The sequence below is a fragment of the Trichomycterus rosablanca genome, chromosome 25, assembly GCF_030014385.1.
Source record: "Trichomycterus rosablanca isolate fTriRos1 chromosome 25, fTriRos1.hap1, whole genome shotgun sequence".
NCBI lineage: Eukaryota > Metazoa > Chordata > Actinopteri > Siluriformes > Trichomycteridae > Trichomycterus > Trichomycterus rosablanca.
In genome coordinates, this window is record NC_086012.1 from 4,713,817 (window position 1) to 4,735,581 (window position 21,765).

The 21,765-nt window shown below is 40.4% G+C and overlaps 2 protein-coding genes across 2 annotated transcripts in view; both read right to left on the minus strand.

Moving 5' to 3' along the window:
• The window catches only part of apoa1b (apolipoprotein A-Ib), a 79,207-nt gene extending 60,008 nt beyond the window's left edge, over positions 1-19,199 (minus strand). Inside the window, exon 1 of the mRNA XM_062988046.1 lies at positions 19,195-19,199. The gene's annotated coding sequence lies outside the window, so the exon portion shown is untranslated. The remainder of the gene's footprint in view (positions 1-19,194) is intronic.
• Positions 7,454-21,765, minus strand: part of limk1a (LIM domain kinase 1a) — a 32,484-nt gene continuing 18,172 nt past the window's right edge. The window contains exons 3-15 of the mRNA XM_062987229.1: positions 18,908-19,017; positions 17,580-17,777; positions 16,183-16,288; positions 15,708-15,907; positions 14,560-14,746; positions 13,944-14,030; positions 12,372-12,503; positions 12,100-12,159; positions 11,940-12,005; positions 10,621-10,783; positions 10,274-10,329; positions 9,036-9,193; positions 7,454-8,915 (exon numbers count right to left, since the gene is read on the minus strand). Of these exons, the coding sequence (XP_062843299.1) occupies positions 8,753-8,915; positions 9,036-9,193; positions 10,274-10,329; positions 10,621-10,783; positions 11,940-12,005; positions 12,100-12,159; positions 12,372-12,503; positions 13,944-14,030; positions 14,560-14,746; positions 15,708-15,907; positions 16,183-16,288; positions 17,580-17,777; positions 18,908-19,017 (1,686 nt within the window). The 3' untranslated portion in view covers positions 7,454-8,752. The remainder of the gene's footprint in view (positions 8,916-9,035; positions 9,194-10,273; positions 10,330-10,620; positions 10,784-11,939; positions 12,006-12,099; positions 12,160-12,371; positions 12,504-13,943; positions 14,031-14,559; positions 14,747-15,707; positions 15,908-16,182; positions 16,289-17,579; positions 17,778-18,907; positions 19,018-21,765) is intronic.

The window sequence follows — 21,765 nt, forward strand, 5'->3', positions numbered from 1 at the left end:
CTCTCTCTCTCTCTCTCTCTCTCTCTCTCTCTCTCACACACACACACACACTCAATTCATTTATTCACTCACTCACTCACTCACTAACTCCTATCACTTGTTCGTTTCACTCACTCACTAACTCACTCATTTCAATTACTCCAATCACTCATTCACTCTCTCTCTCTCTCTCACACACACACACACACCAACCACACACTCAATTCATTTACTCACTCATTCACTTATTCATTCCACTCACTCACTCACTCATTTCAATCACTCCAATCACTCATTCACTCACTCTCTCTCTCACACACACCAACCACACACTCAATTCATTTACTCTCATTCATTCCACTCACTCACTCACACATTTCCAATCACCCACTCACTATATTCACTCACTCAATCACTCACTATATTCACTCACTCACTCACAATATTCATTCACTTCAATCACTCATTCACTCTCACTATATTCACTCACTCACTCACTATATTCATTCACCTCAATCACTCACTCACTCACTATATTCACTCACTCACTCACTATATTCACTCACTCACTATATTCACTCACTCGCTATATTCATTCACCTGTCACTCACTCATTCACTCACTATATTCACTCACTCACTATATTCATTCACCTCAATCACTCACTCATTCACTCACTCACTATATTCACTCACTCACTCACTATATTCATTCACCTGTCACTCACTCATTCACTCACTCACTATATTCATTCACCTCAATCACTCACTCATTAACTCACTCACTATATTCACTCACTCACTATATTCATACACCTCAGTCACTCACTCATTCACTCACTCACTATATTCACTCACTCACTCATTTATTTACTCACACTCACTATATTCACTCACTATATTCACTCACCATGTTCACTCACTCATTCACTATATTCACTCACTTATTCACTCAGTATATTCACTCATTCACTCACTCATTCATTCCACTCACTCATTAATTCCACTCACTCACTCACTCACTCACTCACACATTTCAATCACTCACTCCAATCACTTATTCTCTCTCTCTCTCTCTCTCTCTCTCTCTCTCTCTCACACACACACACACTCAATTCATTTATTCACTCACTCACTCACTCACTAACTCCTATCACTTGTTCGTTTCACTCACTCACTAACTCACTCATTTCAATTACTCCAATCACTCATTCACTCTCTCTCTCTCTCTCTCTCACACACACACACCAACCACACACTCAATTCATTTACTCACTCATTCACTTATTCATTCCACTCACTCACTCACTCATTTCAATCACTCCAATCACTCATTCACTCACTCTCTCTCTCACACACCAACCACACACTCAATTCATTTACTCTCATTCATTCCACTCACTCACTCACACATTTCCAATCACCCACTCACTATATTCACTCACTCCAATCACTCATTCATTCACTCACACACACCCACACCAAGCACACTCAATTCATTTACTCACTCCAATCACTCACTCAATCATTCACTCACACTCACTCCAATCACTTACTCACACACACACACACACACACACACACTCACACACAATTCCACTCAGTCCCTCAAGAAATGTACCTATTGCATGCTTTTAACAGGAACAGCTTGGTGGGTAGAAGGTCCAGGGTTCGATTTCCCAGATGGAGTTTGCATGTCCACGTGGGTTTCCTCCGGGTGCTCCGTTTTCCGCATTTACTACTGTTTCAGGTTTTTATTTAGTTCAACATATATATTTTAAAATCCTATGACCTTAAAAATGGCTCTATAAGTATTTACAGTTTTCTGTTTATTAGATGCTAAAATATATATCATGGAGGTATTTACTTTGTTTTTTACAAGCGTTGAATAACTCTGTTCCCTAAATTTAAAATAAAGATATTTTACAAAATTTACTGCATTTTTAAACTTAAGTTTACTTTGTGGCATTTTAACAAAAGTGGCTGTTATAGCTGCATAAGGGGGTCCTATGCAGTTTTTGGTCAGGCGTCTAAATACTTTCGGTAGTGTAGTTCATGTAACATTTAAATGTACATACCCATTTTCGGCACTTTGCAGACGCTTTTATCCAAAGCAACTTACAGTACCGTGACAGTACACTGTCTAAGCAATTGAGGGTTAATGGCCTTGCTCAATTACCCAACAGTGGCAACCTGTCAGTGGTGGGGCTTAAACCAGTGACCTTTTAATTACTAGTCCAGTGCCTTAACCACTAGGCTACAACTGCACTTTACTGTTACCAAAGATCAAAATAATCAGTAGGAACGTTATTTTCTGGAACGTTTTAAAATCATACTAAGCAAACAACACAAATGTAGTAATATTTTTATCAATGTGACATGAGAAATCATAAAGAGATTTAAATAAATCATTTATTCCTAGTCAGAAATAAAAAACTCGAACACAAGTATTAACTGCTAAGGAGTGGCAAATTTATTCCAGCTGCAATCAAGTACAGTCAACTCCTTGAATTCGAAATTTTTCATGGCCATAAATTTAAAGTGCAGAATCTATTTTTTCACAGCTTGTGTACAAATATTACATAAAAAAAACAAACAAACCCAAAAACGGTGAAACTAAATACCAAAATGGACAATGACGACATGGAGAGAACAGTATAAATATAGAACAATCGATCAGGTTGCAATTAAATTACAATAAACTTCAATATGCAGTACAAGTCGTTGGCAAGGCTAGCGTAAAACAAAGGCACGGCAATATTCAGAGGTAAAACGATCCTTCGCAGAAAAACGGACTGCTGCGGCATCCATACAAATAAAGCTCACGAAGTTGTCATGCTTGAGAAAACGCTGGAAACACATCCAAGCTTCATGCCTGTACAGTTTTACATGGATTGATAGGTAGGTAGACTTTACAGTATATACTGGATATCGATGAACAGATGAACAGTAACGTGCACACTGGAAATTTCACTGCACTTTTAAGTTGAATACTAATGTCCAGTATTTTTTGGAATTTCTTTTCCTGACAAAAGAAATTCCTATCAAGGTACGTATACTAGACAAGGATGTTTAAGTGCTCATTTAAACAGTTACAGTGATAAATAAAAAGCGGTCATAAAAAATACAGCGTTCACAAAGGATCTTTTCTTAAGCAGCAAAAACTCTAAAGGCTCCGAACCCTGTACAGTAGAGCAAACCTGAAAGAGATTCTTAAAGTACTAAAGTAACACCAAGATGGGTATTTGAACAGCCAAGAAATTCTGAAGATTTTGCTCTGTTGCATATTTAACAATATTTTACACTGTATGTCTGTTGTTCCCACCAAATTACCCTTATTTATCAATGCTGTGTGTCATCAAACCATAAGTACGATCAGTATTATCAATTAGAAATGAAAAACAAACACCGGAAATAGTCATCTGACATGTAGTACCAGTATATGTTTGAGGATCAGACATTAAAACATTTCAGATGTAGTTTAAATATATCCTAGACCAGGGGTGCCCAATACGTCGATCGCGATCTACCAGTCGATCGCACAGTGCACGCTGGTAGATCGCGTCTCGTTCAAACAGGTCAAAGTGATTGACATGAAATGTGGCCACTGTTTTTAGGCCTCAGCCCGCCTAAAGCACTGCAAATCCAGAAAGTTTTCATTCATCGGTAGCCAGTTTGCGCCATTTTTGCATTTTTCCTTTTGTAACCTGCACTGTTTGTTAAGATGAGTGCGCAACCAAACACAAAGAAACCAAAGACGGCTGTTTCGTTTATACGTTTATTTTGTTATCTCCAATGGACAATTTTTGAACTTGCTGGCTGAGGAAAGATATCCAAAAATATAAAAATGTGCCACATATTTGACAGCATTTTTGGATCAACCTACTTGTATAAATCAGCTTTTTCCCACATAAAATAATGAAGTCTAAATATCAGTCCACACTTACTGATGAACACTTGGAAGCCTGCTTGAGAATTGGCATCGGCAGCTACTGTCCCGACTACAAAGCTTCAAAGCTTTTTGAAAAATGACAAGGCCACTTATAAAAAGTAGATCATGATGACCTGTCGACTGAAATAGTAGATCTCAAGCCATGATGAAGTATGGGCACCTCTGTCCTAGGCCAGGAACACACTTTTGGTTCTCAAATCACTTCTTTATTTACTGTAACCTTACTGTTACTGTTCTTTCATTTTGGTTGCTTAATTATTTAATTATATTGGCATAAATTAACATTGGTGGCGCGTCATTAACAAAACAGGGTTATAAATACTAAATGTGAGAGATTCTACACCTGTAACTTCAACTATGTCTTCATTAATAAGAAGTCTTATATAAAGGGTTTTAATAACCACCACGTTCCCATCACATCCTGTCTCCTCCACAACTCCTACAACTGTTGCTCCTTTAATGAAGGTCAATGATGTGGAATCTGGACTTAAATAACTGACAAATAAGGGTCATTGAACACTCCAGCAAATTATGTGAAGTCCCATCTTGGAAAAATATGGCTTTTACAGCTTGTAGTACTACATTTAAAATGTGGATTATAATGAATATGATAAAATAAGAAAGATGACGTTGGCCTGATAATGTTAAAAATGACCAAAAATGCATAAAAAAACTGTGAAAGACTTTTCACTTTTTGTCTTACAGACTAATATGAATGTAATGACTTTTATGTATGTTCAGTAGATGCCTCAGATCTGAAAAGTATTTACACACAATCTCTTGCTAGTGACTAAGCTTTTGAGCTAATTTGCTATTGAGAACAGTGTTCTCCCAGGACTAAGAAAAAGGCTTGAACAGTGTCTTCCATTCATATAAGAACCAGCACAACATCCATTTCTCCATAGCCGGATAAAAAAACGCTTTCGTTCGTTCATCATTTTTCATTTAGTGCAAATTAAAACAGTGGAAATTCTGTACAAAAAGATTACAAAGGTTCTACATATACAGAGATTCTTTCCTCCATTCTCCATTTCATGTCTCTTGACCGGTGTCCACTATCTATACACAGTCCTCTCTGTGTTCACCCCAGAACAACATTTGCTCTGTTATAGGAAGAGCCAAATTTGGGAAGGAACCAACATGTAGCCCAGGCGCCATGAAGCTCATCACCAAAAGATCTGACCACATATACAGACATACTGTATTTACAAGCAGCATCTTGTGTAATCAGACTTCTACAATGAGTTCTATAGCTAGACACAGGTAGACAGCAGTCACGCAACAACGGACCAAAACCCCTCGAAAGAGTAATGTAGGTACACCTTGTGTCATGATAACTTTTCATCTCAACACACTCACAACCCCAAGAAATGTATGATCCTACACTAAAGAATTAATCATATAAAGGGTACCACAATGGAACAACGCCAGGTTTCAATGTTAAGAAAAACCAAGGTACACCTAACCCACCTAATCCTGCTTTACTGTATTTCCAACTTTAACCAGTTACAAATTCAGCAATTGCAAATCCTGTTTAACATCGTATCTTGGAATCTTTGAGATGGATAACTAACCATGCACAGCACTGCGGAACTACATTTTAAGTAAAGCTTTTTAAAAATGTAGGTTTATGTTTTTTATGCCATTTTCAATATAATATTTTACAAGATAAAGAGGCACCAGTACAGAATATGGCAAAACAAGGTGCATTGTTTTTATTTTTTAATGCATTTTCTCCCATCATACTTCCTCTCCACCAATGCCGATCCCTGCTCTGATTGAGGAGAACGGAGCTAACCCACGCCCCCTCCGACACGCGGGCAGCATGCAGTATGCATCTTTTCTATACTTTGACGAATGCAGTGCAGCTCAGCGTTGTGTACGGAGAGACACACCCTGAGAGCACTCTTTTCTCATCTCTGTGCAGGCGCAGTCAATCAGCCAGCAGTCCCCATCCGGCTTCCTCCCGCCCATATCTGAACAACAGGCCAATCGTTGTTCATGTGGCCGCTCAGCCTTAGTCGGCAGGCAGAGATGAGGTTCGATATGATGTAATCGAGACCCCAGCTCTGGTTCCACCTGAGTGGAAAACATGATGCACTGTTATTATTTATTTATTTATTTATTATTGTTATATAATTTTGGTGTTTTCCTAGTCCTGGTTTGGCATAAATTGGCATAAAATGTCTTGATTGGTAACATTTAACCTTACAGTGAAAAAGAGCCTATCGTAACAGCCAGAATAACAGTACTGTGTTTCTGTTGATATAATTAAAAGCACTAATTCAACACTCCAGTGCGTCAATATTTAAGTTCTAGATGCGCATATGAGCAGAAATAAAATCCTAAAGAGCGACGGTAATGCTGCATTCATGACAAACTTGGAATTAGTTGCGGGTCTTTGAGTATATAAAAGGTTTTACATCTCATTATTCCCATTTGAGAAGATATTTTGCTGGGTGAATGCGCACACCATATGTCATTTGAATATAACGGTAATGTAAACATCATTATTTTGTGTATATAAATATAACAATATTGTTATTTTAAAGGCGGCACGGTGGCTAAGTGAATAGCACTGTTGCCTCACAGCAAGAAAGTCCTGGGTTCGATGCCCAGGCGGGGTGGTCCAGGTCCTTTCTGCGCGTAGTTTGCATGTTCTTCCCGTGTCTGTGTGGGTTTCCTCCGGGAGCTCCGGGTTCCTCCCACAATCCAAAAGCATGCAATCAACCCTTAATTGAAGACACTGAATTGCTCTATAGGTAAATGTGTGTGTGTGTGTGTGTGTGTGTGTGTGTGTGTGTATGTGTGTCTGACATGCGATGGATGGACTGGTGCCCCGTCCAGGGTGTTACTGTGTGCCTTGAGCCCATTGAAAAGCTGGGATAGGCTCCCAACCCCCCACCCCACTTCTTCAATTACTCTCATACCTAAAGACACTTTAGAGTAGCCAATCTACAAACTGGCATGCTTTTCAGAGGTAGACGGAACTCAAAAGACCTGGAAGACTACATAAATATATATATACATAAACCAGCAGCAGAAACCAAACCCTGAAGTATAAAGTTGTATGACTTTGACACTACCTGCTGCACCACTTTGCCCTTCCATGTTATTACCCATCGCTGAATTTAAATTTGTAATTTAACAGTTACCAAACGACTGTTATTGAGTGTTTTAAAAGCTATTTAACCCTAACCCTAACCCGAGTCTCAATTTTTCCCAAACCTCAAACAGTTTAGGTTATGTAGATGCTCAAAGGTGAAAAACAGTTACATCCAAGTCAGAAAATTACAGTGTTTCATTGTCATGAATGCAGCATAACACAACTACTGCAACTGACCAACTATTCTACAAGAATATAAATTATCTGAGGTGATGTGAGTGTGACCAGTCTTTCATCTCAACCCACAGACCAATAAAAATGTCAGAACGGTATACAAAATAATGTCTGTACAGTATCTAAAGATTTACAGCAGGCCTATACAATGTCAAAATAATAATTAACTATTTACAGATTGTTCTGGGATGGGATCAGTCTTGAGAGTGTAGATGGATCAAAGTATGCAAAAATATGATGTACCAAACTCAGAGCAGGGTACCTTGAAGACATTCAACATGAAGACATGATGCTGTGTACATGATCTGTGTGACCTGTGTATATTTAGAGACGGGTAGAGGAACAGACTATATACAAACATGCACTGCATTTCCCTAACCTTAACTCTAACCCTAACTGTAACCCTAACCGTAACTCTAACCTTAACCCTAACTGTAACCTTAACTCTATCCCTAACCGTAACCCTAACCTCAGCCTTTACTCTAATCCTAAACCTTAACTTTATCCCTGACCTTAACCCTAACCCTAACCTTAACCCTAACCCTAACCTTAACTTTAACTGTAACTCTAACCTCAGCCTTTACTCTAATCCTAAACCTTAACTCTATCCCTGACCTTAACCCTAACCTTAACCCTAACCCTAAACTTAACTTTAACTGTAACTCTAACCTCAACCTTTACGATGCCTCTATTACCTCTTACTGTAACCCTAGTGCACACTAAAGGCTTACAGCCTTCTTTAAGTAAATTTTTCCTTTATTCTAACCTTAACTTTAACCCTAACTCTAACCTCAACTCTTACTCTAACCCTAACTCCAACCCTAAATCTAACCCTAACCCCAACCTTAAGTCTAATTCTAACCTTAACCCCAACTCTAACTCTAACCCCAACCTTAACTCTAACGCTAACCTTCTAATGTTTTGTCGTTGTGCCAAGATCACTCGATTTGAGAAGTAGGTAAGTGGGTATACCATTTCAGAACTAGAATTGACTTCAATATTCATGATTGCATTTACTCAAAACACACACAACAGACACCAAGAACACCAACCTTAACCCTAATCTAACCCTAACACCAACTCTAACTCTAACCCTAACCCTAACTCCAACCCTAACCCTCTCATGTTCTGTTGGTGTACCCAGATCCCTCGATTTAAGAAGTAGTTAAGTGGGTAAACCATTTCAGAACTAGCAGTGACTTCAATATTCACGATTGCATTTACTCGAAACGCACACAACAGACACCAAGAACAGTGATACGACATTGAAGCTAAAGTGACGTCGAAGAATTTATGAATTCGTTCAATGAATGAATCCACAGTAGCTGTGATCTTCACCCCTACAGTGCCTCTCCAGTTAATGGTGCGAACTTCACAGAATACCAGCGAAGCATGGCGTGGCCCCAGCGCCGGAGCCCTCACTCCTCAGCCAGCGGGTTTCCTTTGCAACGTCCTGTACGAACGCCGTGTGTTCACGTTCGGCTATTCAAGCTGCTCTCGATCAGCGGGAAGCTGGTTTTCGCAGGGCGAATGGTTCTGCCAGAAGTCTCGATGGACCTGCTCCAGTTCTGACACCAGTGGGAGACGCATGTCCAAGTGCATCTTTAGGTTTTCTAGCCATTCCTCCAGCTTGACAAAAGAAGGTCTGTGAAAGGGAAAAACAGCATTACAATGCAACGTGTATTGAGGTGTTATGAGTATCTTTACCTACTGGATTATTATTAATCCAGAACAAGCCTTTGCTAACCAACTAAACTGTAAGTACCGTTTCTCATGATCCAAGTCACAGCACAGGACAGCCATGGGGAAGAAGGACAGGGGGCAGTTCGAAGGGTAAAAGTGTTCCAGGAACCCCTGCACATTCAGGCCAAAGTCTACGGCCCTGGGCAAGTAGTCAGGATCAGCATTTACTCGACCAATAATCTGGTAAAGAACAGAGAACACACAGTTAAGTGACACACACATACACTCAAATATATACACACACACTGATCAGGCATAACATTATGACCACCTTCCTAATATAGTGTTGGTCCCCCTTTTGCTGCCAAAACAGCCCTGCAACTGTGATGCTCTGTGTATTCTGACACCTGTCTATCAGAACCAGCATAGCTCGTCTGTTGGATCGGACCACACAGGCCAGCTTGGCAGGTATATAAGGTGTGCCATAGGGTGTCTGCACATGTGTAAAATTGTCTTCCCTGGGGCAGATGCGACATGTCACATGGCTAGAAATGTCCGACATTGGTTGGAAGAGCATGACCAGGACTCTTCCAAGTACTACCCTAGCCCCTAATTCCCCAGACTTAGCCCCAACTGAGCATCTGTGGGATCACCTCGATGGTCGTGTTGGCTTTTGGGATCCTCCCCCACACACCTTCCTAATCTAGTCGTATCCAATTATTCAGTCATTATCCGCCTCTACTAGTGCAGACCTCCACTCCTGACCGAGGAGGGTCGCAACCGGTCACACACCCCGTCCAACATGAGTGTAGTCCCAACCACATCTTTTCACCGGCTTAAGGCAGGTTCATATCAGGATCCGTTTGGCACAAGGGGAGTCACTTATCTCCATTATCTCCCGTATATGTGCAGGCGGCATCGACCAACCAGCAGAGGTCAGAATTGACGCAATTATGAGGAAACCTTGTTCAGCCACCGTCCTGCCCCTTACAGGCTCTCAGCCAATCGTGTGTCTGTGTAAGAATACGGCCTGACCTGCAGCAGACCTGTCAATGTTGCAACCATATACAAACTTATACAAAAGTTCATATTAGTCACTGATCCAATGATTCCATAATGTTTTTTCTTTTGAATTAAATGAATTTCTTAACTGTATTGATATAAAATTACAAGCAATAAGATGCTCTTTAAGGTAAGGTTAAACCAAGGAAGCAGGATGAAGCACTAATGGTTACCATGCTGAGGCCGCATGTTAAAAACAGGCCATTACAGATGTTAAACAGCAGGCGGAGTTAACGATTAATCCGTCACGTCACTCACCTCGCACAGCATGATGCCGAAGGAAAAGATGTCCACCCTCTCGTCGTAGCTTTTCCCTGCAGGCGAGAACAGCCGAACCGAACACCAACACGTCAGTAAAGAGAGTTAAATTAAATCAGATTCAATTAAATTAACATACAAAATAAAAACGCACAGATCTGTAAGATATAAGCTGAAAGCGATACTTTAACATCTGGAATCCATATAGTTTAACACTCTTAATGTCAGTCAAATGCCACAAGAAGGAGGCTATATATTTAGACAGCAGCGTTTTCAAATACACAGCTTAGCATTTATTATAAAAATAAACGTCAAAGAGTAAGAAAGAAACTGAAAGCAGAACAGACCGTGAATCATTTCTGGAGCCATCCAGTAAGGGTTGCCGACCACCGTGTATCGCTTCCTCCGGTCTGGTTTTTTCATGCCCTTGATCTTCCCCAGTTTTTCTAGGTTCTTGTCTTCCACCATGAGACGAGCTAGGCCGAAGTCTGCCACCACCACGCTGTTGTTCTGAGAGGACAGGGACGGTTTACTGTCTATTTTAACTCACTGACCAGAATAGATGGATACTTCACACAATATACAGCATATTTACACATATTTATTTTGGATTCCTTAATGCTTTTTATTTCTTCCCTCCACTCCTGACTGGGATCCGACTTGCTCATCTACACTCATCTACATTATCCCCCGTCTATGTGCAGGCGCCAACGACCACTCAGCAGAGGTCGGAATTGCCGCAGTTATGAGGAAACCTTGTTCAACCATTGTCCCGCCCCTTAGAGACAACCAGCCAATCGTGTGTTTGTGTATGATGTCTAAGAATATGGCCGGATAAAAGCAAACCTGAGATTCGAGACATTATTTTAAATTTAAATTCTTCTTGTGCAAAACTGAGGCTAGCGGTTTGAAGATTCTACCCTCACTGTTTATGTACAGTATGTGTGTATAGTTAATTTACATTGAATACTAAGTTTTTTTGGTTATATAGTAATTGAAAGGTTGCCACTGTTGGGCCCTTGAGCAAGACCCTAAACCTCCTATTGCTTAGACAGCATACTGTCACAGTACTACTGTAAGTCGATTTGGATAAAAGCATCTGCTGAATGCCGAAAATTTAAGTGTTTATTAAATAATATGAAATGAGCTTATTAAACAGGGATTAACATCTTTACTCCTCAATGCATCTATATCCAACCATATACAGCAAAAAAACTCAATACACTGTATGTAATATTATACAAATTATACTTACAGATGTTTTGTGGTAATGCTAAACACATTATGATCCTTATAATATATTAACATAAAAGGAGTATTCAATTAGTAGCCAACCAATAGTTACAATGACCCCCAATTTTAGAGAATTCCTCCTACCATCACATGTACTATTACAGAATGGAAAACAGACACATGTACCCAACCATGGTAACAGAACTGTACTATACTGATACAGTCCAATGGAAAACTGGCTTAATTCCAGCATCATGATTCCAACAGGAGGGAACTGGAGACGACTAGATTGACGTCAAGTATTTTAGGCCAACCACCCATACACCTTGCTTCTTAAAAATCCCTTATTTCTATACCTTACACAATCCGATCCCATAAATATAGAGTTCAGTGTAATCCCAAATCTGATTTGTATAGCACTGGTTACACTCACCTCTCCGACCAAACAGTTGTGCGAGTTGAGATCACGATGGATGAGGTTCATGGAATGCAGGTACGCCTAAGTAAAACATGGAGAAACACCAATAATTCAGTATTTTCAAGGGAGAAATGTTCATAAAATCATAAACAATATTGTTTGATCTTATACTCACCATCCCGGATGCTATGTCCTTGGCGAAACTCACTCTCTGGTTCCAGGGATAGTTACTGTCCTATACATGTAGAGGAGACCCATTGGACAAAGTTTTACTTTAAGAGCACATTCATAATATATTACTATGTTAATATGCCACACATCACATCTGAATCTTTATCAGTATTGATTAAAGGATTAGATTTGGCATTGTACTGTAGATTCAGCCCCAACTATACACCTTAATGCCCCCCCCCCCCCCCCCCCCCCCCCCCCCCCACACACACACACCATTTTCTTAATGATTTCCCTAAGGGTCCCTCCTTTGATGTACTCCGCGATAAAGTTCAGCCGCTTGTCTTTGTAGAGGACGCCAATAAACTTGAGCACGTTGGGATGGTCCAGGCATCTCATTACTTTCACCTAAAACAGAAGTAAAACATCATTTAATAGTCTGTTCACCTCACTTTACATCTGGCTTCTGACACCAGGGTTGGTGTAGTTACTCAAGAAGTAATTCGTAATGAATAAAAGGCAAATTATGTAAAGCCAAGCGATAGTATTAGCAAGCAACTGCACTTTAGACGTATGTTATATACTATATGTTATATGCTTAACCCTGTGTTTATAATATGTGACCAGGGACCACTTGCAGCCCAGTTTAACTTTATATTAATGCATGTATGTGGTCCATATGATTTGGCATTCAGTCTCTTAACAAAAGTAACAGAGTTGTGATTCTCAGTAGCTGCATTGTGACTAAAACAACATACATGTAAATATTTAACATGATTAAAGGCAAATGTATCATGTTATCTTAATTAGGGTTGTGGGGTGGTGGTGCTGCTGGAGCCTATTTCAGCTCTCAATGGGCGCAAGGGACACAGAAACACAGAGACACACACACCAAAGGGAAATTTTGTATCTCTAATTAACCTGACTGCAAGTAGCACAGCGTTAAAGACTTCAACAACTGTTTTAGTCCGGTCCTTTCCCACCCTGCAAACTTTAGTGGCCAATTTTGGCAATCGTGCACGCTAGGGGGTGCCCAGCCTACTGGTAGCAGAGCTAAGATTTGAACTTAGGAAGTTTAGATTCCCAGAGCTGGTGTGTTAACGGAAAATCTTATGGGTGGTGGTGATGCTGGAGCCTATTTTAGCTCTTAATGAGCGCAAGGGACTAAGAAACACACAGCATAAAGACATTTTGTATCTCCAATTAACCTGACTGCAAGTTTTAGGACTGTAGGAGGAAATCCACGTGGACACGGGGAGAACATGCAAACCCCACACAAAAAGGACCCAGACCGCTCCACCTGGAAATCAAACCCAAGGCCTTCTGATATATTTTATTTTATTGTTTATTTCTCCCTTCTTATTTTATTCTGACCAAGTAATGTAAATAAATACAGAAAATGTAATCAAATAACCTAAATGAAATATATTGCCCCTTCCTGCTTTCATTATTTAACCTGTTAACACATTATTCTTGTGCAGAAGGATCTGAAACAGACCTGTGTCCCAAATTAACTCACTATAATCATTTTCTGACTGCAGTCTTGACTAATTCAGAAAATAGAGATGGCTAGTTTTACAAGTCTTCTATTTCTATTCTGTTATTTATAGAACCAGACAGGAATTTACACGTCTTGAAAGTAGTATTATTAACAGTGCATAAATAAAAACATGCATTTAGTCAATACAGGGAGAACCTTGTTTGAAATGTGCACCAAAATATTTGCCTCCCATAATTCCCATTATACATCTTTTACATTTTAAATTAATAATAATAATTGTTGGTTAATAATAAATTGGTTTTGCTCTTGCAGGTTGTACATGCAGTAAGACAGGACGGATTCCTCACCTCTTTGAGGAAGGTTCTTTGTGTATCGTCGTCAAAGCGGATCAGCTCCTTCATCACCATCACCTCGCCCGTCTCTCTGTGGGTCACCTGTTAAGACACACGGTTAAATTTTTAACCCACCTTTATCACTCTTATATATATGACCTTCTTGTATAAATCAAATGCGAGGATTATATACTTCTAAACACCTTTAGCAACATGTATTATGTTTTTTTATAAATTTTACACAAATAATAGTGACAGTAAGAGCAGTAATTTTGACAGATTGAATGAATCAAAGATTCAAAGAAAGATTCAATTCGTTTGAAGCACAGTGACATCTGTGGCAGATTGTGCTTAATGCACCACTGTTTTATATGCAAATTAACGTATTAAATAACAATTTGAGTACTGTAGTTGGTTTGTATGCATGCAATTATTTTACTCGACCACCAGAGGGCGCCAAACACCCTCGTAATACTGTTTTGTACGTTAGGCACTAAGTTAAGCATTAAGTACATTTTCCCAACACTGACCACGTCATCTGATCCCAACTGTCACTTCATTCACAGTGCCATAAACAGAAAAAGCCATATCACTGTATGCAATGTATGTGTGTGCATGTGTATGTGTGTACCTTAATAGCCTGGCCATAACAGCCCTTGCCGAGCACTTCTCCGTGGATCAGGTCTGACGGCCGAAATATTCTGTGCGTGCGGTTTGTCACAACCCGTAGAGACTCGGAGCGTCCGATGTCCTTTCTCGGAGACAGGGGGGACCCTGCAATGCTGGAGCACGGCGACTTATCAATACTGTAGCTACGCCTAGAAAAATAAGGACAAAATAATGTTCATTTAAAGGCTGTGACTAGAGTCGAATTTACTCTGGTAAATACTCTAGCAGATTCTGGTAGATTTTAACTAGGTATTACCTTCTATATAAAATAGTACAAAGTATTTATTTATTTATTTATTAGGATTTTAAAGTTATAAAAGGTCAGTGGGTTAAGTCCCACCACTGTCAGGATGCCAATGTTGGACCCTTGAGCAAGGCCCTCAACTCTCAATTGCTTAGATAATATACTGTCATAGTACTGTAAATAGCTTTGGATAAAAGCAGGTAATTACTGGTTACACTTGTATCATTAGTTCAAGTTCAATGTCAACCACAATTCACCTAACTTGCATGTCTTTGGACTGTGGGAATCAAACCCAGGACCTTCTCAGGTGACAGTGCTACCCACTCAGCCACTATGCCACCCAAAAAAATACAAAAAGTACAAATAACACTGTTCACGTAGTGTTTTTCACACCTTTCACAACTTATTTTAGCTAATTTAATTAACTTAGAATAAAATACATCAGATTTTAACTACACATGCTGTAAATAATCATTTTCACAAAACTGCATTACAGAGATTCTAGGGTTAATTCACTTGTACAACTGAAACACACCAGAAACATTAAACATTGTAATGCATAATGTATAAAACACAGAGTGTGATCTTTAGCACCACCTAGAGGCGGTTCAGTGATCTAACTTCACTCATCATTCATTCATCATTCAGTAATCGTTTTATCATGATTATTAGGCTGTCTGTATGGAGTCTGGCTTGTTCTACAGGTGCTTCAGCTTCCTTAAACCTCCCAAAATACGTCCCTCTGTGGATCGGCTACTTTAAACTGTTCCTAACTGTATTCCTGTGTTTTGTGGTTTGAGGTAAGACTACAGAGCTCACTGAACATGAATGACTGAATGAACGTAAATGAAATGAGTTGGACTGACGTGACCATGCGGGAGCGCAGGTTGTTCACGTCGTGGTTCGGCGGCTCCGTGATCGCTGGGCCGGGGCTGTGGATTTTGGACAGAGGGCTCGGTCCGTCCACCTGGTCTTCAAACGAGCTCCGGGGATCATCGGGATCGTGGGGATCGTGTTCGATGGTGAGCTGCAGGAGCCGACTGGTCTCTTGGATGAGCAAATCAATCTAACGGAGACACCACGGGGGAGACAAATGACACGGTTATCTGGTTCACTCACATGACCATTAATATTTACCCTTTTCACCCTTGTGTTCTGTTTAATTATTAATAACTGTTAAAACTATAATGAAATAATATGTTGATATTATAGAAATACACTTATTTTCATTTTTTACCAATTGTAAATATATTTTTACAATTATACTGGATAAGGATATTTGCCTTTTATTAAACATAAAAGATAATAAATTAGTATTAATTGTTTTAAATTTGTGGGTACCTCATCAAGTGGAACATTTTGTATAGGAGTGCCGTTGATCTCTAGGATGCGGTCACCAACATGTATAGAGTTCTTTACGTCTGGACTGATGCACTCCGAATCCACCCTAAACACAAACACAGAAAACTGGTGTCAAATAAAAGTAATTGTTTACATGTGTTATATGTTTTATAAAATGCTGTAGTTGCTTTTTGACAGACATAATGGGATCCTTGCTGTCTCAAAAGATTCAAATCCAAGTCGTTTTTCTCCCCTAATCTAGTCGTATCCAATTACCCTGATCACCTCTACCGATACAACCCTCACACATGTGCAGTACCGACTGCATCTTTTCACCTGCACGAGGCGAGTTCATATGCGGATCAGCCTTGTGCACAGAGAGCCACACCCTGATCGGCATTATTCCTTAACTCTGCGCAGGTCGTAATCGCACCAGTCATGAGGAACCCGGTCTGGCTTTTCCCACGCTATGAACAACAGCCAATCGCTGTTCATGTAGCCACCCAGCCCAGCCGGCTGGCACAGCTGAGATTCGATACGATGTATTCGAAATCCCAGCTCTGGTGTGTTAGTGTATTTTACTGCTGCGTGACCTACTGTAGAATATTGTTGTTATAAAAGGTATTTTTTCACACAGAAATAAATGCTTGACTTTAATGGTAAGATTACAATCAATAACATTAATATTCCAAAGACGGGACTGTAATCAAGCCTGGCTGTGTTTAACTTTCACCATCTACCATACATGATATTATGAAGAGGCCAAAGCTGGAAACTATTGTTTAAAGTTTGCAGCATTTAAGCCCCTCGACGGAACTGCATGAGAAATCTTCATACTAGTGTGATGAAAATAACAACATCACTCAACACAGTCTGCTGCTGCATCTAAAAATGCAACCTGATACCGGAAAGAGAACGGCTATATCAGTTCTATGCCCACAACGTGTGACGTATAAAGGTACCATTGACGCAGATTGCAAAGCCAATGCCTGGTCTTATTCTGCACATGCTACAACAGTGTGGCTTTAAAGATACAGAGTGTGTGTGCTTGACTGGCCTGCCTGCAGTCCAGATCCGTCTCCTTTTGTATGGCACATCACATCACATCACATTCAAAAGTGTCCCGACTTTTTCGGAATTAAGGTTCATATAATCTACTACAGTCTGAGAACGTGAAAGCGCCCTGGTAGCCTTCATTTGCTTTGTTGTTTCCTAAACTGACCTAAATGAATAAATCAATATCTGATTGGCTGGTGCATGACTACATCACGATGAGCTCTGCCAAAAGGGCGAATCAGGTCACTGATAGCACTTAGCACAACATTAAAGCACTATATAAACAAAACAAATTATGATGTCATAGTACACAGTACACACACACACACACACACACTTACTGGGACACGCGGACTGTGCGGTTATATTCTGGACTGTAGCCGTTCGGGCTGCTCCCCTGGTCAATGGAGAGAGAGAAGCCTCGCTTGCCGTCTGTGGAGGCCGGAATGGACACCAGCGTGACTGTGTGAGGGATCCGTGAGCATGGCGAGTCAGGCAGGGTCGACGGGGTCACAATGGTCTCGTAATAACAATGTCCACTGAAAGAAGTAACAAGAGGAGACATTACGAGGATGAGTTGGCGCAGATGGACAAATACTGGGCATAACATTATGACCACCTTTTCAATATTGTCTTGGTCCCTCCCCTGCCAAAACAGCCCTGCAACTGTGATGCACTGTGTATTCGGACACCTTTCTATCAGAACCAGCGTTTCTGGTGGAAAAGCTCGTCTGTTGGATCGGACCCTGCGTGCATCAATGAGCCTTGGTCGCCCATGACCCTGTCGCCGGTTTACCACTGTTCCTTCCTTGGACCACTTTTGATAGACCACAAGAGCTGCAGTTTTGGAGATGCTCTGACCCAGTCGTCTAGCCAAACTGGCTCGAATCCTCATGCTTGTTCATTTTTCCTGCTCCTAACACGTCAACTTTGAGGATAAAATGTTCACTTGCTGCCTAATATATCCCCCCCACTAACTAAAGAGATAATCAGTGTTATTCACTTTACTGTCAGTGGTCATAATGTTATGACTGGTCGGTGTATATATGGTCCAAAAGTATGTGAACTTTGTTCTAATTACTCAGTAATTACAACATTTACATTTTGGACATTTAGAAGAAGATACACTTTATTTGTCATATATACATATACAGTTGTGCAGTACAATGAAATTCTTCGCATATCCCAGCTTGTTTGGAAGCTGGGGTCAGAGCGCAGGGTCAGCCATCGTACGGCGCCCCTGGAGCAGACAGGATTAAGGGCCTTGCTCAAGGACCCAACAGTGGCTGCATAGCAGAGCCTGGATTTGAACCGCCAATCTTCCGGTTGATAGCCCAAAGCGCTACCCACTAGACTAGGTAAGCAGATGCTTTTATTCAAAGCGACCTACAGTACTGTGACAGTATATTGTCTAAGCAATTGAGGGTTTAGGTCCAAGCTCAAGGACCCAACAGTGGCAACCTGGAAGTGGAGGGGCTTAAACCAGCAACCTTTCGATTACTAGTCCAGTACCATAACTGCTAGGCTACAACTGCCTAATCAAACTACAACAACTATCTCTCAGAAAAAGACTTCCTCTAATAAGTCATTAAGTACAGTAACTGGACCAAACAACAAAGAGCTTAGTGTTTAAATATAGATAACAGATAACACAAAGAGTTTGACTTACCAGTAAAGCTTGGACCTCTCCACCAAAGCGTAGTTGTCACCATCGCCAATGAACGAGCGACAGTTCAGACAGGTAAAACACTCGGGGTGATACTTCTGCTCACCTGCAACCTGCAAAACATGTACAGTTTTAGAGTCAGACTAATGCTTCACACTACACGACTTTCAGGGTGTTCAGATCGCTGTACCGTTCACACTACACGACTTGATCTCTTGTAATCTGTCGCAACGCTCGTCTTTCTGATCAACCACACGTGTCCGGCCGCTGTGCGACCTTCGGCTGGTTGTTTGTTGATGGTGATATTGTGGTTCGGGAACAGCCCGAAAGTGCAGCTGTTGCTGAAACACTGGCACCACATTTCCGGGATCCAACTATCTGTCTGCCGTCAATGTCACTCAAGTCTGTCAACATTTCCTTCTGCTGTGCAGTGGACAGGTCAGAACCTTATAAAAGAGCCAATTGTGATGAACCACTTGCCAGGTGTTCCTAATCCAGTGACCGTTCAGTGTTTAAGTGATTAGTGTACCAGTCATACGTGACGTAAATGTAGTATGCATCCTAGCAAGTCTACAATTGTCTTATTATAAATGACAATAAACAGTAAAGAAGCACTAATGAAAACACCCAACAGCTACCTAAGAACTGCTTAAAAAAGCTGAACCTTTTTTTTTTTAACTAGAATCAAATGGTCAGCAAATACAAGCTGCCCTACAAATGGAAATCAATGTCCATTGACCCTGTTGTTTTAACTCCTTAGTTGCAGACAGATGAATTCAGTTCAGACGAGCATCTGCTATTCAGCCAAGTATCGAGTTAAGCCTCGACCAGCATGACCTAAAAAGTCCTGAATTTATTTTAACATGATACCACTTTAATGTCTCAAGTAGGGAACGGCACAACCAGTTACAGCATACAATTACAGCATACAAGCTTCAACATAGCCAGTGTGTACCACTCTGTACCAGTCACATACCCAGACACCCATGCTTATATGAACAAGCATAATGCTTGTGTATTAATGTATTAATAAACCTTGATATAACGGCTAAGACTGTGCTGGGAATAAAATGGTGATCTGTTTGCACCTCATGATCATACGTTAAAATTAGAGTTGTGACAGAGACATGTTTACCATGTTTATCTCTTAATTCATTATTTGTTGCAAGTTGTCCAACAGTCTATGGTTACTCGTGATGCACCACACATTTTAATATGAGACAGATCTGGACTGCAGGCAGGCCAGTTAAGCAAAAGCACTCTGTGTCTATGAAGCCATGCTGTTGTAGAGTGAGCTGAATTGTACCCAGCATCCTTTGCCGAAATAACCATATAATTGCTGGGGAAAGAGGCTGCCTAGATGGCAGCATATGTCTCTAAAACCCAACATATGCTTCCACATCAATGGATGCTTCACCCTCTCTGCGGCCACTGATGCACCCCGTATCATGAATGATGTTGGCTTTTGCACCTGTTGCAAAAAACGTGGACTTATCTGACCACAGCACACATTTCCATTGTATTTTGGTCAATCTGAGACGTACTTTGTCTCGGAGAACTTCTTTATGCAATTGATGTATGGATTTTTCTTTATATAATAAATTTAACTCACATTTTCTGATGCAGCGGTACACTGGGTTAAGTGACAATGGTTTTCCGAAGTACTCTAGAGCCCATGTGGTTATATTTAGCACAGTGGCACAACAGTTTTTCATGCAATGCCATTTAAAGGCTCAAAGGTCACGTACATTCAATTGTTGGAACTTCTAGTTTGCCACAATCAGGTTAAAAATCTCACTTTTTAAGATCTACATAATTCTACAGAAGTCTATTTGAGATTAACTCAGTGTATCACCTTATAAAATGCTCAGTTCACTGAGAAACACTTTCCAGAGGTTTGAAAACCTTTATAGACAAAAGTAAATGGGTGTGTGGACAATTACATATTAAAGACCAGGGTTCAGGAATGTGTGTCCAACAATATCATGATCAGCTGTCCACATACTTCTGACTTTACAGTATTTATGTAAAGATTTATGCAAATATCTTTATCCTACTGTTCTTTGAACCAATAATATTTTTCAAAAGTGGACCATGAACTCTTACTTACTTTAACTATCAGTGTTCTCACAGTTTAGCTGCTCTAATGCGTTCACTAAAAATACACCCATGTCACCGCTGGTGCAACCACACCAGATGGGAAACCACAGCAAAAAACCACTGGAGGAAACAGCCATGACGCCATTATCTACCTCCTCCACGGGTCTTTTTACGCACACTATTTGTCAAATTTTCTGACCACAATATGCACCCCATGTTCCCCTTACACATGAGGGTCTGGTGTTAGGAAGAAGACCAAACCATGAGGTGTCACCAGACTCACTGGCCATTTCCCATCGTCACAGAACGTTTCTCCGTTTACAATGGAAATGTGCAAAGTTACATTAATAAATCAGTTATTATTAAATATAGGCACTTGAACCCTTGACAGAGTGACCAGAAATATAGACTATACATACTACCAGACCTAAAGCACTTTCTAAACCAAGTATAGCATTTAAAAAATTCTTTAGGGAAACTCCTTCATATGAGTGTTGATCATCATCATGTGCTTTAAAGGGTAGGTTCCTCTTAAGTCTCTTCTTCCTATGAGCCATAAGGGAGGAGGTTGGTGGGGGATAAATTAGAGCATGTGTTGCACAGAATAAGAAAACAGGGGGAGTTTACAGGACACACCACAGATACACAGATGGAAAGAATTTGAAGGTTGGGTTGGCATAGTTTACCATGACCTTCCATAATTACCTGGTAGGGGCGGGAGCGTGATCAAGAAGCAGGGTTATCCAGGGCGAGGCTCAGCC